General features: G+C 47.4%; 1 protein-coding gene across 1 annotated transcript in view; it reads left to right on the forward strand.

Annotated features, from left to right (window-relative positions):
- The window catches only part of GMCL1 (germ cell-less 1, spermatogenesis associated), a 979,035-nt gene that overhangs the window by 835,009 nt on the left and 121,597 nt on the right, over positions 1 to 22,429 (forward strand). Inside the window, exon 11 of the mRNA XM_069618907.1 lies at positions 297 to 372. Coding sequence (XP_069475008.1) covers positions 297 to 372 — 76 coding nt within the window. The remainder of the gene's footprint in view (positions 1 to 296; positions 373 to 22,429) is intronic.

The raw sequence follows: 22,429 nt of genomic DNA on the forward strand, positions 1-22,429 counted from the left end.
TTCTGAATCGTCATAAGGCCCTGTAGGTCTGCCTCGATCTTTCATTGTTCTATTTGATTTTCATTCCCATGTTCCCTCCCTGTTGCCCTGTGGGCGCTTTGAAACACAATTCACTTGATGTATAAGCGCCTTACAAATGCACAATAAATAAATAAATAAATAAATAAATAAATGCTGACATTTATATTTGTTGTTTTTGTGTCTCATTTAAATCGTCCACTCTCCTAAATTCAGCAGTGCATTACTCATCATGCCCACTACAGTGTTTTTCAACCACTGTTTTTGTCTCTCTGCAGACCTCAGGAAATCAATAAAGATGAAATGGAATTTAACAGCATGCGCTGTGGAAGGAAGCTTGCCAAGGATGGTGATGTAAGTGTCAAATTTCACTACAACTCTCACTGTATGAAGCTATAATGCTTTCCTTTTTACTTTTCCTAATGTTTACTTTTCAGTTTAGAAAGCAATAACGTAGAAATGTCACTATTTTCCTGAATTCTAGGCTGTATGTTTTTTCAGGTACAACTGATCATTCCAATAAGCTGGGTATTTCAAATGGATTGTGTCCTCCCATGTATTCCTCATTTTATGATAATTGTATCCCAGCTTCAGCTGCTTCAGAACATTTTTTCACCAGGGGGCGCTGTGTTCGAGACCGCAGAGTCGATGTCCTTCGAGGGCTGCCGTCGGGCGTCGACGTCATCCGCTGTATAAAGGGCTCGAGCAGCGCCCGTTCCCTCAGTTCCGTTTTTCCTACGCAACTGCTTCGTGTCACGAACGGCGCATCTAAAATATCTTCGACAATGTCTTCGTCTTCAACTCCCTCCACACCCAAGACAGGGTTAAAAAAATGTCTGAAGTGTGGCAGGAAGATGTCTATTACCAACCCCCGTTCGGAATTGCCTCTGGTCCCTCAGCCCAGACCATCGGGTTGATGAGTGCGGGTCCTGTTAGGCCATGTCAAATAAGGCTCCTAGGGAACGCAGAGGTACGCTGGTGGTGGGGGAGGACAAGTATAAGTCTTCGAAAAGACAAAAGGATTCGGACGAATCCGTTAGAAAATCTCGTCATGAGTCGAGGAGGTCAAGATTGGAAAGTCGCTCAAGCAAGTCTTCCTCATCTTCGACGAAAAAGTCAAGAAAGCGACGTCATAGGTCTTCTTCCTCCTCGTCCTCTTCAGAGAGCAGAGTAACTTACCCTTCAAAACACAATTCGCCAAGAAAATGGGAGGCCTTAAGGCTTCGATGTTAAAAATATTTGAGAAAGCAGCTCAGACCCCCTCGAAGTTGCCGCGTGGTGATCATGCCTCTACTCACTCTAAAAGTGACAGAGGAAAATCAAGATCCAAACTCGCAAGGGTTGAAAAAGAGATGAGTATCTTCAAGGGAAAGTTCCCCGACACCTCACTCTAAATCTAAGCCTCCGGTGCACAAATCGGGGCAAAAGAAATCGGCGTCGAAGGCAAAACTTGACTCGCCATTGTCAACGACCATCGCATCGAAACCGATTACAAAGATGGCATCGACAACTGTAGCTTCGATAGCATCGAAGCCTTCTTCGACAGCATCGAATCCAGCATCTAACCTATCGACGCCTTTAATGCCTTTATCAAGGCCTTCTCTAATACCAAGGCCCAAGTCGACGCCATTTTCTATGCCTAGACAAGTTCCAGCTTCTTTGCCTGAAAAGGCTTTTCACCCTCAATCTAGACAGGAATTCTTTACATCCATGTCTTCTATATATGAGGAACATTCCTCTGAAGAGGACGTCACTCCAGCTGGAGTTAGATTTGGGGCCAGAGAGGTCGCTGAAGAACTGGTGGACCCACAATCAAGAATGACAAACTTGTATGATTGCCTACAAAATGCCAGTGACTTGGACACTTCTCCTGAAGTGGATTTTGAGAGGCAAGACCCTACAGATCATGTTGATCCCAGTTATAGAAATTTTATGGGAAGAGTCATCGAATTTATGGGATGGAAAGCAGCTTCCCTGGATTTTGACCAGGATGACATGACTGATATCCGGAGTGAGGGTCCCTTAAAAGATCCTGTTTTACCATTCCATAAAGCTTTACAAAAAAGGGTAATGGTAAATTGGAATAATCCTGATTCAATTCCAGCAGTAAATAAAAAAACTGGTACCAAAATATAGACCAGCCTTATCAGACCCAGAGTATTTATCCAAGCATCCCTCTCCCGAAAGCCTCGTGGTTCAAGCTGCAACTTCCACTTGGCAATCAGCTTATCCATCAATACCACCAGATAGGGTCGATAAAAAAGTTGATGCTTGGGCCGGGAAAGCCTTTACTTCGGGCAGCATGGCCCTGAAATCAACTAATGTCACTTGCACATTAGCAAGATGTACTTATACCCTGTTGGACTGCATGTCTTCAGCAGCTGAAAGCATCCCAGAAGGTGAGGAATGGGATGGTTTCCTGGCTATAGTGAGGGATGGTAAAGGGGCTATGGAGGAATGCCTTCAGTCAGGATTCGACACTGCGGATAGTATAAGCAGGTCCATGGCTTCTAGCACGGTCTAGCGCAGATCCGCATGGCTAAGTAAATCTGGATTTGCACCTGATGTAATAATAATAATTTTGCATTTATATAGCGCTACGAACCCTTAGGTAACTGAGTGCTGCTTATTATTACCCAAGGCGTGTGGTGCTCATTTATCGACCTCGGAAGGATGAAAGTCTGAGTTTGGCCCTGCCGGGATTCAAACCTGCGTTAGCAAGCTCTGCACGGATGACAAAGCGAGCGCTCTACTCGCTGTGCCACTTGATCTGCAGTCTAGACTACTTAATATGCCTTTTGACGGCTTGAGGTTGTTTGGCAGCAAGGCAGATGAGAGCCTGGAGAAGCTGTAGACCTCGAAAGCGGCAGCAAAATCACTCAGCGCAACCTCAACAACACTCTTACACAGGCTCATCTTCCTGGAAGAGTCGCCCTTTTCGCTTTTATTCCTCTTTTGGAAAAGGGAGAGGGCAGGCCAGTCACAGAGGCCAACAGAGAAAACCCTTTTGTGGTGGAAAAGGGAGAGGTGCTAGATCAGCCACAGCTGCGGCTACTACCTCCTCAGCCACAGCTGCAGCCACTGCAAAACCACTTTGAGCTCTTAACCCACAAAACCCTGGTGGGAGGCAGAATCACTCAGTATCTGGACGAATGGCGGTGCTTTACGTCAGATGGTGGGCACTAGAAATGGTGACCCATGGTTACTGTCTTCCTTTTCATCAACGACCTCAAGATCATCCACCGGGAGCCAACTCTGTAAAAATTCCAGACCTGCTCCTTGTGCAGGAGATTTTAACCCTGCTAGAGAAAGGTTCAATAGAACATGTACCTGTAGCAGAGAGGAACAAGGGTTGGTACTCCCCCTATTTTCTCATCCCCAAAAAGGAACGGAGGATTGAGACCCATTTTGGACTTGAGAAGCTTGAACAAGGTCCTCAGAAAGGACAAGTTCAAGATGGTAACCCTTTCTCAGATCCTTCAGGCTCTCCAACTTCAGGACTGGCTGGTTTCATTGGACCTTCAGGATGCTTACTTTCATGTGCCAATTCATCTCAAGCACAGGAAGTACCTGAGGTTCGCAATTGGTGGCTCTCATTATCAGTTTCGAGTTCTACCATTTGGGCTAACCTCCGCCCGAGGGTTTTCACCAAACTGATGGCGGTGGTGGCAGCGAATATCAGAAGAAGGGGGATTCGCGTCTACCCTTATCTGGACGATTGGCTAATAAGGGCGAGTTCATCCGAACGAGCCCAGGAACATCTGGCCTTAACCTGCCATTTCTTACACAGTCTGGGCTTCTCCCTCAATTACAAGAAGTCACAAATGATTCCAAGCCAAAAACTCCAATTCATCGGAGCGATCCTAGATACTTCCTCAGGGAAAGCCTCGCCTCCCGAGGAGAGAGCTCACCACATTCTGCAGATGGTAACGAAATTTCAAAATGCCCTACATCTACCGGCAATCGAATTCCTAAGGTTTCTAGGCCTCATGGCATCCTGCATTTTTCTGGTGCCAGAGGCTAGATTGAGAATGAGATCTCTTCAGTGGGCCCTCAGGACTCAATGGTCCCAGTTTTCGGGGGAGATGTCGGATCTTCTACAAGTCCCAACCAAAGTGGCTCAAGATCTTCTATGGTGGGCTTGCAAGGAGAATATCCTCAAGGGGGAAGGTTTTGGCAACCATGGCCGGAGATATCGGTAGTGACGGACGCCTCACTCACGGGGTGGGGAGCCCATACCAACGATCTGACAATCAGTGGTCGTTGGTCTCCATCGGAGTCCAAACTACACATTAACCTTTTGGAGCTGAGAGCAATCAGACTAGCGCTGAAGGCTTTTCTGCCCTCTGTACAAGGAAAGAATGTCCTGATAATGACGGACAACACAATGGCCATGTAATACCTCAACAAAAGAGGAGGCGTAGGATCACTTCCACTGTGCAGAGAGGCAATCCAGCTCTGGTGCTGGACAATGCAAGAAGCAATCTCTCTATCGGCATTTCACCTGGCTGGTGAGCTAAACACAGTGGCAGATGCTCTGAGAAGGCAGAGCACAGTCTCCCACGAATGGGAGCTAGCTCAGGAAGCCCTTCAAGAGATCCTCGCCCTTTGGGGAACCCCTCAAGTAGATCTGTTCGCGACCGGGATAAACCGGAAGTGCGAACTGTATTGCTCAAGGGAATTTCCCCCCAGAGGAGCTCTAGGGGACGCGTTCGTAGTGTGCTGGGTATTGCCACTCCTTTACGCGTTTCCACCAATCTCTGTGATTCTTCATGTAATCAGGAGGTTGAGAAAGTTCAGGAAAACCATGATCCTAATTGCCCCGGATTGGGCCAGGAGGACGTGGTACCCAGACCTTCTGGACATGTCCATCTGCCCTCCAATATGTCTTCCACAAAGAGAGGATCTTCTCTCACAAGAGAAAGGTCGAGTTCTCCACCCAGAGGTCAAGACACTCAGCCTTCACGCACGTTTCTGAGAGGCTAAGATATAAGGACAGCGACTGAAACTGCCGGGTTCATAGCTCCATATTGATGGGGACACCCACTGGGAGAAAAGGTGTAGAGAAGGACGAGTAGGAGTAGGTTGGCTATTCACAAAGTACCAGTTTGTATCATTGAGGAATGAGGGGATGAGTGAAAACCAAACATGAGGAAGGATGTCAGGATGCCAGGAATTTTTCAGGTGTTAGGAAGATGAGGGAGGTTGCAGTCTACATAAATTATGCATCACTCGAAGCTCCCTTCTCAACCAACTCCAATTTTAGTAAATCGGTAGAGTGGGGAGGAATACACAATATAACACTGTAGCAAGATGGACATTGTAGATAAATCTATCATCTAGGAGGTGCAGTCCATATCTCTCACTGTCTATCAGCAAGATGGACGACGGCTCATGACAATCAACCCAACTACCTCAAAAATACAAGCCCAGAGTTTTAATATGAAAAGACGATGAAGAAGCGGTTCTCCTTGCGAAATAGGGGAGTACATTGGCTTCGAATCAAGGATGCTATTTCAAGAAATGAAGGCAAAGCACAAAGGGACTCTACGAGTAGACCATGCACATGGACACATTTGTCAAAGATTAGGAGAAATAAGAACATTTACTGATGCCAAATATTGGACATTTAAAAAGGCATAAAGTCAATACGGGATAGAGTGAGCAAGTCTCTAAAGGCCAAGAAGAGAACTGCACCCAGCCTAAAATTGAATCAAATAATGTTAAAAGCACTGCTGATAGGGCCAAATTCACAGTATTGTAACATGTGACGAAGAGCTTGCAAACAAGGGCTATTCTTTATTACTGGAGCTAAGTACCTATACTCCCTCGAATGACCCGAGACAGTGCAGACTGGCAAGGTCAGCCTTCACACAGAAGACCCTGGCCTGAGGCGTACCGATGATAGAGGGTGCACTAATTGGGAAACAAAGGGAAAGCTGACGTATCTCCAACCATCTGGGTTTAGTTAGTTTCTATGTACGTGCTGCTAACAATCGAATGTCCAAGGTTGGATTTGAGTTGCCAACCAATTAGTCAACACCATTGACCCACTAGAATTTGAGAAAGAAAAAGTAATTCCACTCAAACACTTGGTTCACACAGGACCTCCAAACCTTACACAATAACAAACGCCAGGCGCTCAAAAATTGGCAGTCAAACCCCTGTGACATGGCTAAAGAAATTGTCAAAACTACTGCCAAAAACTACAAAGCTGCCATTTTCAATGCCAAATCTGAAGCGTATAATCGCCGGATTTCCGGCGCCACCTCCCAATCTCCACTGTAGGGGCCTCCCTCTGGAACAGCCTTCCTGCCTCCCTGAAACTTGAGGAGAACCATCTCCGGTTCCGGAAGCACCTCAAAACCTACCTCTTTGCCTCTGCTTTCTCTCCCCCTCTCCCCTGCTAATACTACTGAAACTGCACTGAATCTGCAACTGGGCCACTCACCGTTCTCGGTCCTTCGCCAAGCCACTCTCCCCTGCACTGCCTCCATGGCAACCCCTGCACTACGGGACTGTGTCTGTATCCCTACAGCCCCCCTTCCCACCACTTGTCTGCACTTATATCGCACTTGCCACCAGCTGGCCCTTGTTATTTATCCTGTTTGCTGTATGCTATTAACCTTGTACTGCACTTTCCCCTCTCACTTTCCCCCTTACACTTTTCCCTTTCCCTCTACCCTTTGCACTTGCGCGATCTGAATGACACCTGGCCTAGTAGGATCGTTGTCTGTCTCCCCTTGTCCCCCCCCCTGCCTTGTCGCGCCTTGAAACACTTGTGTATAGGCGCGTTACAAATGCCATATCATATCATATCAATCCAAAGAACTCTTCACCATCTTTAATGAATTTACTAATCCCCCCCCATCTCCAGTGACGAGATAGTCAAAGATGAAGCATGGTGCACTAGCATTCAAGCTGCCATGCTAAAAAAAAATCGACCTTCTCCAAAAAAAAGTCTAGACCATTACAATGCCTTACTGAACCAGAACCAGCCTATACAGACCTTGCCCATCAGCAAAACTATCAATCTCCCTAAATTCGCATTTAAAGAAATCTCAGAAACAGAAGTCAAAGACATCTTCAAACACCTCAAGCCGTCGCAATGTAAGGGTGATGTATGCCCCCCCCCCCAAGATCATCAAGGAGTGTGCTGAGCCACTTCCTCCACTCCTGACCGCCTTCATAGATTCCTCCGTTAAAACAGGCATTGTCCCAGACATCTTTAAAGAGGCTTGGGTGCGTCCCCTTTTAAAAAAGCCACCACTAGACCCCTCACAGCCTTATAACTACCAGCCTATAACAACCGTTCCGTTTCTTCTCAAAATATTAGACAAGGCTGCGCACAGCCTGATCCAACTCTTCCTAGAAACTAACACCATCCTAGGAAAACAACAATCGGGATTCCGCAAAGGGCACAGAACTGAAACCACCCTGCTGGATCTAAAAAATCAAATCACTCAAATCTTGGACACTGGCAAGCCCGCCCTCCTCCTCCTAGACCTCTCTGCGGCGTTCGATCTTGTGGATCATAAAACCCTCACTCCACACCTCACGCATGCAGCACATTTCTCCGACCGAGCGATTACTCTACCCTGGAAGCCTAACCATGCCTCCCTCATTCCCACCCTGTCAATTCTAGCTGTGTTTAGTTCTGTACTCAACTGTTCAATTGACTGTCAAATCTAGCTGTGCTTAGGATTGCACTCACTTCTTCTGTTGGGCGTAGGCCTCTCTCCCACTATACTGGACCCTCATATGTAGCTGTGTTCAGTCACTACCTGAAGCCAGCCCTCTCCCCCTGTCCAGTCACCTCAGATCTGGGCGCTGTATTATTACTACCTAAAACCCAGACCTCCCTCTAGCTACCAAGGGATCCCGAGACCAGCTACTTGAACGACCGCACAAGACCGTTTGAAACAGGGACCCCCTTTCCCCAACAACACTGAAATCTTGACACATACAAAGAATCCCCCGAAACACCCGGAAAAAAGACGGGAGCACCCAATAATAGATTGGGATGATTCCAACCCCCTTACCCCATACATCACAAGAACAGACAGGCACCATTGATACCCACAACATACCAGACAAGACGACGAACCCTGGTAACCAACAACCCTACCATTAACCTAACAGACCGATTCAATGAAGAAGCAGCCGTCGCTGTCCTTCATCCAATCAACATCAATACAGAAACACCAGGTCTGAACAACTACAAACCAGAACAAGGAACAACAAATAAACAAAACTGCAGCAAGAGAATCCACTTTAATTTAATAAACGCAAGGTCCATGTCCAAACATTCAACCGAAATATACGACCTCCTATCTGACAGAGGTATAGACATCCTGTTTGTAACTGAAACATGGCTAGACGACAATTACAAGAACCCTATCAACAACTGCCTGCCTGAAAACTTCAAATGCATCCAAGCAAACAGGAAAACTGAAAGAGTGGGGGGACTGGCAATCATCCATGAGGAACACCTGTCAATCAAACTGGAAGATCCAGAGAACATAGATAAATGCGAATCCTTAATACTACGCCTATCAGTAAACCCCAAAACAAACCTGAAATTCATACTGATATACCGAACACTAACCTACGATACAACCTTCATAGACGCCTTCACGGAAGAGATCACCATCCTACATCAAGCATAATCATCGGATCATCCTCCGAGATTGCAACATCTCAAAACCACAACCACACAAAAATCTTTAACTGCCCTATTAGCAGCAATGAGTCTACAACAACTAGTCAAAGGAGCAACACACTTGGCAGGGCATACACTTGATGCTATCTTCACCAATAAAGAACTCATTACCATGGCACCCCCAATTCAAATACTCTGGAGCGACCACCTCATCATTCCATTCATAATCACAATGGCCGTTCCAATAAACAAGCAACAAGACAAACCACTGATCACCATGAAAAGAAACTGGAGAACCATCAAAAATTCCAGCCTAAATGAACTCCTGGAACTCAGCAAACTACAAGCAACAATTATGGAAGAAGCTAGCTGACCTGGACAAAAAAGTAGCTTTACTCCACACCTGGATTGTAACAACCCTAGACGACATCGCCAAAGAAAAACATTTCACTCCATCACGTAAAAAAACAATGGCAAAATGGTTCACCCCACTACTCGAAAACTAGAATCAGAATGCAGGATCAACAACACTGCAAACAAACAGAAATGTCTGCAACCGATCCGCTCATACAAAAAGGAAATACAAAAATCGAAGAGGAAACACTACGACAACCGAATCTTCAAAGCACCAAACACCCAAAAAGAACTCTTCAAATCATAAATGAAATTCAAAAAAACACTGGGATGGAACAACACACCAATTCCATTGATGAAACTATGCAATGACCTATGAGACCACTTCACGTCAAAAATAAAATCATGACCATCCAACAGACCATACAGAGCAGACCACGCGATCACACTATAGACCCCACCTATCCTCACTAGGAATATCCGAAAAAACCATCATCATTCATCGAAGTGGTAAATCAAAGCAACAAATCGGGCTCTACCAAAGACCCCTGCCCACCGGACATATACAAATCAATTGTCAAACAAGGAACTCCCATGGAATACCATAGGAATGTCCTCAACCTTTCGATCTCAACAGATAAAGTACCACAGGCCTTCAAATCGGCGTACATCAGACTGCTACTCAAAGACACAACAGGAAACGTAGAGGATTTATCCAACTACAGACCCATCTCCAATATCCTGTACATAGCCAAACTGCTAGAAATGTATGTTTACAAAACACATGAATTCATTGAAGAGCACTGCCTACTAGACTAGGCATAAGTTGGATTCAGACCAATGAGAGGAACGGAATCAGCTCTCCTCTCAATATGGGATGACCTAAAAACAAGCGCAGACTTGGACAACAGTACTGCCTTGATACTTCAAGGCCTATCCGCAGAATTCGACAGTCAACCACGACATCCCCATAACGAGATTTGAAGGATTGGGAACAACAGACACTGCCCTATTATGGATCAAATCCTTCCTAACAGAACGGGAACTGTACGGATGAAACCCTTCAAGTCCAACCCAAGAGACTCTGCATGCGGAGTACCACAAGGATCATCTTTCTCCCTGCTTTTATTCAACATCAACCTATATCTATTAATCAAAAGACACGGCTTCACCTGCTACAACTACGCAAACGACACACAAATAATCAAAATACAAGACACCCAAGAATAAAACACAACACTAGAGAACTGCCTTTGTGATATATTCAATTGGATGAACTTGAACCACCTCAAAATTAACCTAGGCAAAACAAAGATAATGATTGTCACAATAAACTGAGGAGACATCCACTACATCCCTTGGCCAGGGGAACTCTGTATGACCCAAGTGCCATTGTCGATTGTAAAAAAACCTGGGGGTCCTGATGGACAACAATCTCACTTTAGAGCCACAAGTAAATGCTCTACTCAAGAAATGCTTCTTTCTCCTGTGAGCGGCAAAAATGATCCTACCGTTCCTGTCATTTGCCAACAGAACACTTACCATCATCGCTCTGGTCATGTCCAGAGTAGACTATGCCAATAGCCTATACCTGGGTATGCCTGAATGACTTCTAAAAAAAAAAAACACTACAACGCATACAAAATGCCAGACTCCTTCTCAAACTACCCCGAAGAGAACACATCACACCCGTGCTAAAAATACTACATTGGCTACCAATAAAACAACGAATACAATTCAAATCAATTTGCATCGTGCACAGAGCAATACACAACCAAGGCTCAGAATTCCTGAGAGATAAATTACGCCTACACCAGCCGACAAGAACGCTCAGATCAAGCAACGACATACGCCTGGAACTGAAACCCTACAACAGAAAAAAAACTCGAAAGATCCTCTTTTTCTCACCAGGCACCGAAAACCTGTAATGACTTACCAAAGATTATATGGAACACAAGAAACCACCTAGTATTCAGGGAACTGCTCAAATCCTTGCTCTTCACTGCATAACTAGAAGACCTTCCACAAGAAAAGCCACACCACTAAAAAACGATGAAGAAAGATACCGATCTCGGTTCCCACCAAGCAACCAAATACTAACAGAATCCAAGGAACGCACTCCATAGCATACCATAAGACATAATGAGAGATAGCCACAAGAGGAGGACACTAAAGACTGAACACATAACCAAGACGGAAGCACTTAGATGACTCATCCATAGCATCCCGGCCCTGTATCACACCCGAAGTTCCAACAGACAAATTCACATAGATGGGATGGAAAGAGGACACCACAACTCCTGCTCCAACGCCCAAAGAGGAGAATAGAGACACCAATCTCACTATACATAGTTAATTAGAATACAACAGTGAGTGTACTGCGCTAAAACCCTCTACAGCCACACGATCAAGAAAGGATAGTAGCAACTAATCCCACCGGTAGTAATATAATTTAAACGGAACAAGATATGCCACAACCAGGATCCTCACCCCACTTAACCCTACCTTCAAATCTCTGCATACCTAACTCGCCCGAAAATTCACACAACCTACTCTCGCCCAGCAAACCGCACGCACTTCACCACACTGCATCAACAACAAACTAACAACACATAAACACCAACAGCACACATGGTTGTGCCCCGGTCCAATACTAGCACCAAAGTGCAGCAGTACACCGAGCTGAAGCCACCAACAGCACACCACCTCTCTAACTCTCCTACTCCCTGTTCTCCCGACTAACAAAACCCCAACCCCATTGTTTGCAGATCCGCCAGAGCGCATAGGGACCAACTCCTTTGGTGATGGTGCGCGATATAAATACCTTTTAACATTTAACAATGTTGCAAAGTATTAGTCCGCTGCTACATTTTCTGCTATGACGAGTAACCTAAACCATGTGACTAGAAGTAGCTCGATGTGTGTCTTACAGAACAGAGACCACCAATGAGGGACTTACATGCACATTTTCTGTAGTTCGACATGATCCCCTACTCCAATACCACCCCTCAGTAGGTTCTTGAAGTTTGCCACGTAGGATGACATCATAGATTACTCATCTAGCATTATATAAACTACAAATAAATGATAAGACAGTGTGATCTTGCATGTGTCGATTTGATGAGCGTTTATTCGCTCTGCTTTACTTCTTGAGATTAAAGCAGCATTTTACCCTCTCCTTTGAGTCTGTCCGGTTATTGGGTCCAAAGTATTTTATTGGTAATTCTATCTAGCACAACAAATGCTTCAAGGTGCTAGAGCACAGATGCATACAATATGTAAATATAACTAAGAGGGAGAACAAGTACCCTTTGGTTTGGGCCTTTAGTCTCTGGAGAAGAGAGGGACTTTCCAGAGTGGTTTGATGGGGCAAAGACATCCAGTGGCTGGCTTTACATCATCCAAGAGGCCAGTGTCTGGACACCTCCCCTGAGCTGAACATCTTTCTCCTGGTAGGCCTTGGGCATCTTTCCAGAATATGATGGCTAAGGTGCCTGATACCCTATTGCTGTCAGTCCAGACTGAAAATACAGTTTGAATTCATTCACATCTAAGATGTAGGCCCCAGGAGGGTAATTGTCATCTTTCAACTTGGCATACTGGAAGTGTGGCAAAGGCCCACCTCTGCATTTGGCAGGGAACTGGCTCGTAAGCACTGTTCTGCCCCGTCAAATCCGTCCGTCTTGTCCACTCATGCCTCCCTGAGAGCTTAGTGGTACAGGCTGGAACTGTGAACCTGAAATCGTCCACCTGCCCTTCTCTTCCCCTGACAGGAAGGGTAAGAGACTTGATGCCTGGGGAAAGAAGGTTTGTGCAACGGGTAGCCTAGCCCTGTGCGATCAACGTCTTTTGTACCCTGTGAAATTCTCGTTTGGTCTATGGTCCGGTGCAACCAATGCTGCAGACCACATCCCTGGAGGGGAGTTGAAGAGGTTTTCTGGTCTATGATCCAGGATGGAAGAGGCGCCTCTCGTTAGATCCTGCAGTCCGGACTGGAAAAGGCTGATTGTGACAGCATATCCATTGCCACAAGTACAGTGGTCATGCGCCTTGCAAAGATTCGGCAAAGTACCTGGGTCTAGCCGTCAAACAGCCCTCATCTCCTTCTGCAAGGGTTGGGGTTTTTGTCCCTCAGCCTCCTATGCCACATGTGGTCGGGGGACCGAGGAAATACTGCAGGGTAGCTGCTTCCTTAGGAGTAGAGGTGGCCCCAGTGATGGAGAGGCTGCAGCCACACCATCCCCACGGCACCACAGGGTTGAACACCGCCAAGGTCTTCTGCTACGTGTCTTCTGTGCAGGGTGGGGAAGACGTTCCTTGTTCAGCTTGGAATGGACCTGGACCACGCCTGATGCTTGGGCCTTATAGGCCATTCAGCAGGGATACTGTCTCTTTCGTGCAGCGTTCCCTGGACTATGCCCCTCACACTAAAACCTTGCCTGTGGATGCCACACTCTCAAAGAACGTGATAGAACTGGTACTGCGCTCGGAACGAGCAAGGGGTGGTATTCCACCTACTTTCTAGTTTTGATGAAGGACCGGTTTTGCATTCAATACTGGATCTGAGGCTGCTGAATTTGTACCTTTGCAAGGACAAATTCAAGATGGTTACTCTATCCCAGATACTGCAAGCCCTGGAATTGCAGGTCTGGTTGGTATTACTGGGCCTTCAGGGTGCCTGCTTCCATGTGTCCATTCATCGAAAGCACAGGGAGTGTCTGGGGTTCGTTGTGGGCCAACATCACTACCAGTTCAAGGTCCTACCGTTTGGTCTTTCTACGGCTCCCAGAGTTTGCACCAAGTTGCTAGCAGTGGTGGCAGCTCGCCTCAGGACGGAGAGCATTCATGTCTTTCCTTACCTGGATGACTGGCTAATCAAGCTCGTTCCCCTACCTAGTATTTGAGCACCTGCTCTGTACATGCAGTGTGTTGCACAGCTTCAGCTTTTGCCTGAACTTCAAAAAGTCTCAGATTTTTCTTTCCCAGTTCATACGATTTATCGGGGTGGTCTTGGAAACTCACCTGGGCATTGCATTCCCACCTGTGACTAATAGTGGGATTGAGTCACTTCTCCCCGGGTAGGGGGGGGCTTTCCCTATAAGGCTAGGGAGGTGAGCCTGCTATGCAATACCCTCCCTAGGGATAGAGGCAAGCAAAACCTCACTGGGAGAGACTCTTCCCTCCCCAACCCCAATGCGGACAAGGACTCCCGTTCCGATGAGGAACTCCTGTACCAACCTATCTATAGGCCGTCACTACCAACACCTACCAGAAGAAAACATGTAGAACACGGCAAGATTTGTTATTGTCATGTAGAACCCTGTAGTCTGAAAAAGAATACCAATTCAGTACTGAGACGAAGAAAACCTTTTTGAGTAATACTGAGTGCAAGCACGACAGAGAAAAGGTACTTTGATGCTCTGCCAGGGAAAACCTACAGCCACTTCATAAATCAGAGGAGAGACCTGAGGGAGGGAGAAGCCTGGGAAATCCAAATCTGATGTCATAGCAGAGCTGGAGGAGGTGGTGACACACAGCTTCAGGTGCAGAGAGGAAGCGGGCATGTGAGGCTGGGTATCTTACGCACAGGAAAACCTGAGACCCTAGAATTCAGACAGATGTTCGTGGCAGTGAACGAGTCAGAAGTGGTGTTGTGACTAAAGCTCGGTGGACTAGGGAGTGCCCAACAATGTTGAGACCACATACCTGAAGACTCTGTGCAGGGTGCCGAATGAAGAGGAAGCTACAGGCCGAAAAGCCAGCCTGGCATCCACCGAAGAAAGCCCTGTGCAGATCGAAAGCCTGTTGACGCCATCCCTGATGCAGAAAGTTGACGGTGAGAGCGGGACACCCGGGTGGGGAAACGGAAATAACGAGTGGAGCATTCATACTCGCCCCAGTAAGGATCAATTATGGGAAGTACCTTGAGTGTGCCTTAATACTGGAACATTCATACTCGCCCCAGTAACTACCAAACATTGGAAAAGGGCGAGAGACATTATTGGGACACTCCTACTTGGTCCAACCATGAAAAAGATTGGACATTGAGTAGGGAAAAAGTGTTACGTTTAATGAACAAGGAAAGAACGGATTTGCCCCAAGGGAAGGGGGAACAGAAACAGGAAAGATAACAAGAGAAGAATAAAACAGAGGGGGGGGCACCAATGTGTCAAAGACTGTTCAAAAATTGAAAAGCCAAATATCTGAACAATACAACTTGATAAAAGTAGTTACAAAGAGGTAACAAATGAACTTGCTGAGAATCAGCCCCACAGAAGGGAGTCATTCTCTTGTGCCTTAGTTATTTTGATAGTGGTAGGGGCAGATTAGCCTAGTTTGGACAGAGATCAGATCTTTCTTTTGGACTCACTGACAACCGACAAACACCCTAGTTAGTTTTGTTAGGTGGAAAAACCTATAGCTTGGAGAAAGTCAGGAGTTTTCACATTTCTTTTCATAAAGAAAATACATAAATGTAAAATCGTAGTCCTTGTCCTCCTTCTAACCTGCCACACAACTGAAGAGCGAGTGGCGAACATCTCGCGGATGGTCTGTCTGCCAGTCACAGGGACATGACCCGATCTAAGCCTTTCTGCGCCTACTCGGCTCCATGGCCACCTGCATCCTCGTTCTGGAGGCTTGGCTGCAAATGAGATTGCAGGTTGGGGCCTTCAGCTGTCAAGCATGACGGTGAGCAGACTACGTTCTCCTTCGAAGTCTCAGGTCCTAATACTTTGCTGGAGTTGAGGGCGATCAAGCTGGCATTTGTCACCTTCCTACCCTCCGTGAAGGACAACACTGTACTGATCCTGACAGACAACACAGTGGCCATGTACCATCTGAACAAGCGAGGTGGAGTGGGGTACTTGCCCCTTTGTAGAGAAGCATTGTGACTGTGGTTCCTGGCTCTGGAAAACGACTTCTCTCTGACAGCTGCCCATCTTCCCAGGAGAGAGAATGTCACGGCGGATCCCTTGAGCAGACATACTTCATCCTCCCACGAGTGGGAGCTCTATCAGTAAGTTCAGAGAAGATTTTCTCCAGCTGGGGAACTCCTCAAGTAGATCTCTTTGCTTGCAGTCTGAACAGGAAATGCAAGTTGTTCTGCTCAAGGGTATTTCTTTGTCAGGGAGCTCTCCGAGGCGCACTGACAGTCGAATGGATATTCAACCTCCTTTATATGGTTTTGCCGACCTCGGTCATTCCACTTTTTCTCAGGAGATTGCCCCTGTTGCTCCTGACTGGGCCCTGAGGATGTGGTACATGGAGTTGCTGGACATGCCCATCTGCCCTCCGTGGCGCCTGGCCTTATTCTTAAAATCGGATGGGCTTGTCCTCCACCTGAACCTCAACAGCCTGAATCTTCATGCTTGTCTACTGAGAGGCTGAGATGCAATGAGTGGGACTTGTCTGGCGACGTCCTAGATGTACATCTATCAGAAGGTGCACAAAGGCTAACATTTTGCAGTGGGTGAACACATTCTAACAAAACTATTCTTCAGCATCTTCAATGTTACAAGCTGAACTCTCTTCTTCACGTCTGAAACACACACTTTATTTATTTGTATTTAATGAGAGCACTAAACCCTGGGTCACCAAGGCGCTGGATAGAGACTTGCAGGCAGAGGTTGCAGGTTACAGGCTTAAGAACTGCTGTGAAAATCTGCTGTCCCCTCCCCACGACTGGCCACCCCAACCCTTCCAATCACTTCCCTGACATGCAAGTATTAGCATGCCATTACCAGTTCAATTGCTTAAAATTGTAAGCATACCTAATGCAGGTGCTAACAATGACACGCAGCAAAATTGATTGATGCCTGGAGGTGGCCTATATTTTTGGCCTGGTGCCAGGGTAGGGATCTGCACCCTTTATCCTGCCCCTTATCCCCTATTTTGGATTTTTGGCTGTCCTTGGAACTGTCTGGCCTGCAGTTCGGCATTGTAAAGGGATACCTCTCTGATATTTTGGGCTCTAAGAGGCCCCCGGAGAAGGGCTTGTTCTTCACCATCCCCACAGTAAAACAGTTCTTATGGGGTTTGTGCAACCAGTTTCCTCTGTGCCAGTTTGTGGTTCTGTCATGGGATTGGAATTTGGTTTTGATGTTCCTTATGGGAACTCTGTTTGAGCCCTTCCATTCCTTTTCTATTAGTTTGCTCACCCTTAAGGTTATTTTACTGGATGCCATCACTTTTGCGAGACATGCGAGTGGGCTCCAGATAATATCTGTTAAACCTCCTACTGGTTTTCTCCAAAGAGAAGGTGACGTTGAGAGTGAGACCCTCCTTTCTTCCAGGTCAAGGAGCATCGTTCTCTGCATCGAGGAATGCTATGATCTTGCTGGCAAGGGAAATGCTGGGGGTTTCAGAGCTCATTCTAATAGAGCAGTAGCTGCCACCTTTGCCCTGCAAAATGGAAGCCTGTCCTGGATATCTGCCGGACGGCAAAATGGTGTCTCGGTACACATTTGTTAAACACGTTTGTTGAAACACTTGTGTATAGGTGCGTTATAAATGCCATATATCATTACTGCTTGGATTCCCTTTCAGGTCAGGTGGCCTGTTTTGGGAGGGTGGTCATCCAGAGTTTGGTTGCCTAGCTGGTGTCCTTGCTTTCCTCCCTTCTCCAGATCCACATACTGCTATGGGCAGTATGGACGGCCCACCGGGACTTTCCCCGGTAGGCCTCGGGGGCATGGGCCTCTTTTCTTGCTTGGGGGAAGGATTCATAATTGGAACATCATCCGTGAGCCGGTGGGCCTGCGTCATCTGACCGGTTTGCTCTTCTCTGCCTGCTGTATTTCTGCCCACCTGGCCCTTGGCTCGCGCCTGCACGTTCGTGGGGGCACCGCCCAGGTCCGGGCATCAAACAAACTGCACGTGCGGTAGTGCCCGCGTGACTGTGCTCTCATGCACACTTGTGCAAGTACAGCCGTGGCCACCCGTACCGACCTTGCTCCAGCAACGAGTCGACGACGAGGCAAGCTTATCTGCTGCCTGCATCAGGATTCCGTTCCAGAGCAACCACAGAATCTCAAAAAGGTATGTGTCCATGTGCTGCTATGGGCGCAGCCAGGGCACCCCGGAGCTCAGCGCGTGTCTGTGGGCAGCATAAACATTTCAAATGTGGTCCCTGCTGAACCTGCATCTTATCATGGGCTGAGCGAAGTGGGCCGCGCCTGCCACTGTACTGTGAATAGACCCCCATGTTAAACTAAAGTACTTCCTTGGAATTCCCTAATGCAAGGTGACCGAACATGGGCGTTAATACCAAACGAAGGACCGATAAGAGGTGGCCTCCCCTGTGAAGACGGATGTCTGGTTGCATGTCTTGGCGGGAATTGAAATCGGCAGATCCCGAGAGCCCCAGCACCACTAGATTCTGAAAACACACTGTCCTCTTCCCGAAAGCAGTGTTGGGGTGGCTGTACGCATTATGAGTGAGGATGGCATAGCTGCTTACTGTCCAGGGCTCGTGCTCTCACATAGATTGTACCTGTACTTGTGGCACCATGGATTAATCGGAAAAGGAAACGCTCATCATTTTCAATTACACCGGTCAGTGTTTTTCTCTCATGTATTAGCACGAAGTAGGACTGCCCTCAGTATGGAAACGGAAAATAGGGAGCCCTCAGCAGTGTACATGCAGTGCGCAAAATAGGGAGCCATTAGAAATGGGCATGAAATGTGCAAAATAGCGAGCCATCAGCAGTGTATATGAAATGTGTGAAAACAGCCTACAAAAAATTAATTAAAAAAGGAGGCAGTGGCCACCTGTTCGTTCACTTGGTTACGCGTGACCCCTCCCCAGCTCCTACCGGGCTGCAGCAGAACAAGGATGGCGTGACGATGTGTGCTGCTGTTCCGTGCACCTGGGAGAGCGGTGGTCCCAGGCAATGTCCCCTGACCAGACTCTCGACCCCCTCCTGCCATCCTGGCGTGGCCCACAGCCAAACTGAGCAAAACCCCCTACCCCTCCTTCTGCCACAGAAGAAGTCTAAAATCCAAACCTACGACTAGGTCTCAGTGACCTTAGAGAGCGCCCTGCTTTCCTGTCTGCCTTCTGCCGTCTAGTCAGTCCATCCTTTCTGGGAGAAGATGCAGACCGGCTATTTCCATATGTGGTGTGCAGACTGGAAAACGCATCAGTATACAGTTAATCAGTTTTAGGGAGTCAGCATACTACCTATAAAATAGTCAGCCCTGATCCATCACATCCCAGCTTGTATCCATCACATAATGCAGCTCTGGCATAGAAACTAATAGGATAGCTCACCTGGTTGATTGGCTGCTGCAAGGATCTGTGTTTACCATGCAGATTTCAGGATCTTTATACCAATTGCTGAGATCTTCGTGATTACCATGTCCTTGTGATTTGGTGGGTGGGACCTTTAATAATGGGTATGTGCATCCATTTGAGGATCGGAGATTTGGGGGATTGCCATTTATAGATGATGATGCTCTTTTTAGAGGGACAAGATGGCAGCCAACCGCTGCTTTTCCAGGAGCAATTTAATACTGCATGCTTTTGTCTAGTGTAGACACGGGTGTACTGACCCATAGGGAAGTCTGGAGATTTTCCAGTAGGCCTCTTCACCCTTGGTATCTTTTTTTTAAAAAAAATGTTTTTATTTTGACTTGACGACAAACACAACAGTGATGCACACAGCATAACAGAACATATCATTACAAAATTACATGTTACATAGTAAAGTGCTGGTTTTCGGGTATATCGATGTGGTCCGGGAACTAGGTAATTACATGGGTGCGAAGCCTAAGGTTCACTATGCAAGGGAAGACAATTGTGTGGAGATATGGCAGGAATAGAGGATTCAGTGTCTGAGTTTGAGGTAGTGGCGGACATATAGTTGCGAAACCTTCGCCAAATGTCTCTCGGCCTTGAGTGCGGGTGTTGCATTGCTCACCAGGCCTCCTCGGTGTTGTGTGCCCATGTGACCGTCCTGAGCCATTGCGCATACGTGGGTGCTCCGGGTCTGAGCCAGTTCATCAAGATGCAGCATACGGCTAGTAACATGCAGAGTCCTGCCAGCTTTTTGGGGTTCCCGACCGAGTCGGGGTAGGTCGTGGAAGAGACATCGCATTGGGGATGGATCTATGGTATAATCCAGTATGTTGGACAATGTGGTACATATATCGGTCCAATATTGCGTGAGGCGCGGGCAGCTCCAGATCATATGGATGTAAGGGGCATGATCTGCACCGCATCTAGGGCAGCTGGAAGGAAGCTCGCTATACATATGTTGTAGTCTGCCTGGGGTGTGATGGTATCTGTGCAACACTTTAAATTGTATTAATTTGAACCAGGAGTTGTATGATACGTTGTGAGTGCGAGCACACATCTGGGACCAGCGTTCATCGGTGATCTCGACTCCAAGGTCCTCCTCCCACGTATGTCTTAGTTTACTGAAAGAGGGGGTAGCCTTGGTTTGCAATAGGGTATAGAGCCTTGATACCTTACCCCTAAAGGAGTCAAATGAGCACAACTCTTCAATTATGGGCTCGTCTGATGGTATTGCAGGGAAGTTGGGGTACCTGTCCTTGAGATTTTTCCGGAGGGAAGAGTATTGCAGCCACGCTGAAGGCTTTCGCTTGAGGGGAATTGGGAGGTCTGCCCATTCGAGGAAGTTGCCCTGTTTATAGATATCCCAGAGTGCTAAGAAGCCTGCGTCGGCCCAACGGTACACCATGGATTGTGGGATATTTGGGACATCGGGGAAGAAGTTCCAGAGCGGGAGGTCCCCGTGGAACCGGTGTGGTGTTTCAACTAGCTTCCAGATCTTAGTGAGGGCTAAGGATGTGCTAGTAACCGGATCAGCCGAATCCGGGTCAGCCAGAACAGGTTTAAGAATAAGGGACCCAAGTTCCCGGTCACATACCGTTTGTTTCTCTAGACGGATATGTGGAGGGGGGTCAGTGGTGTTAAACAAGTAAGAAGCGAATTGTGCCTGGGCCACCAGCCAATATCTGACAAAATCAGGAGCGCTGAATCCGCCCCGTTCCTTAGGGGTGGTTAGTGTTGTCAACTTGAGACGGACCGCACCGGAATGCCATAGGAAGGTATTGGTTATGCGGCGCAGTGACCGGAAGAACTCATCACCTAGCCATAGGGGAAGATTTGTGAATCGGTAAAGTAGTTGGGGCAGTACCACCATTTTAAGTATGCCTATCTAACCCGCCAAGGAAATGGGGAGTCTATTCCAACTCTGTTTTAGTAACTAAGGTGTGTGAGGTAAGTTCGATAGTTGTCTTCGCGCAGCTTCGCTGTGTGCCGGGAGACCGCCACCCCCAAGTAAGTAATGTTGGATTGGGATCACGTGAACCCACATAGGTCGGAGGGGGGTAGTGTGGAGTCTGTGAGTGGGAATAGGACGGATTTAGAGCAATTCACTCTTAGTCCAGACATGTGTCCGAAGCGGACCATGTCCTCCAAGATGGGGGCAAGGTTGGTCTCTGGGCAGCGAATATAAAGGAGGGCATCGTCAGCATACAGGGAAACAATATCAGTTTGACTTGCAGTACGCAGGCCTCTATGTGAGTGTGATTGGGGCATCATGTCGGCGAAGGGTTCCATGGCTATGGCGAATATCAACGGGGAGAAAGGGCAGCCCTGCCATGTTCCCCTGGCTATCGGAAAGGGGGAGGAACATCTATCTTCTGTGCGGACCTTGGCTGAAGGGTCAGTATAAACCAGCCGCACCCATGTGCGAAAGTTGGGGCCAAAGTTGCATTTCTCAAGGAGTCGCCAGAGGTATTCCCAAGACACCGAGTCGAATGCCTTCTGCATATCTAGGGTGGCCGCCACCGCCTGTTCCTCCGGACCAATCCTGCTGATCACGTTAAAGAGTCTTCTCAAGTTCAGAGAAGTGGATCTGCCTGGGACAAACCCCGCCTGATCAGGATATATTTTGACATCACTGTTGATTAGTGAAAGGGGGCGGTATGAGCCGCATTGGGTGGGTTTTTTGCCCGGCTTTAGAAGGACCGTTATCATTGCCTCTCGGAGCGAGGGAGAATACCCTCCTCACAAGCCTCCCCCTATAAGGCCAACAGGTGTGGGACTAGGAGCGTTTTAAATTGTTTATACAGGTTGATGGGGAGACCATCTGGGCCAGGGGCCTTACCTGATGTCAATGATTCAATAGCTTCAGTGAGCTCTTCTGGTGTGAACGGGCTTTCAAGGAAGATGCTTGCGTCAGCGGAAAGGACCGAGAGTGGGATGCTTTCTAAATAGGAGTCGATTTCAGATATCTGGGGGCCATCAACTTTAGAATATAAGGAGGTGTAGAATGATAGGAATTCCGAGTTGATATCTTGAGGGGACGTGGCTAGTGTTCCGCCCAGTCTCTCTATCGCTGGTATGTTGGGGGCTCCGAATTC

The sequence above is a fragment of the Ambystoma mexicanum genome, chromosome 10 (assembly GCF_040938575.1).
Source record: "Ambystoma mexicanum isolate Mex_15411 chromosome 10, UKY_AmexF1_1, whole genome shotgun sequence".
NCBI classification, from domain to species: domain Eukaryota; kingdom Metazoa; phylum Chordata; class Amphibia; order Caudata; family Ambystomatidae; genus Ambystoma; species Ambystoma mexicanum.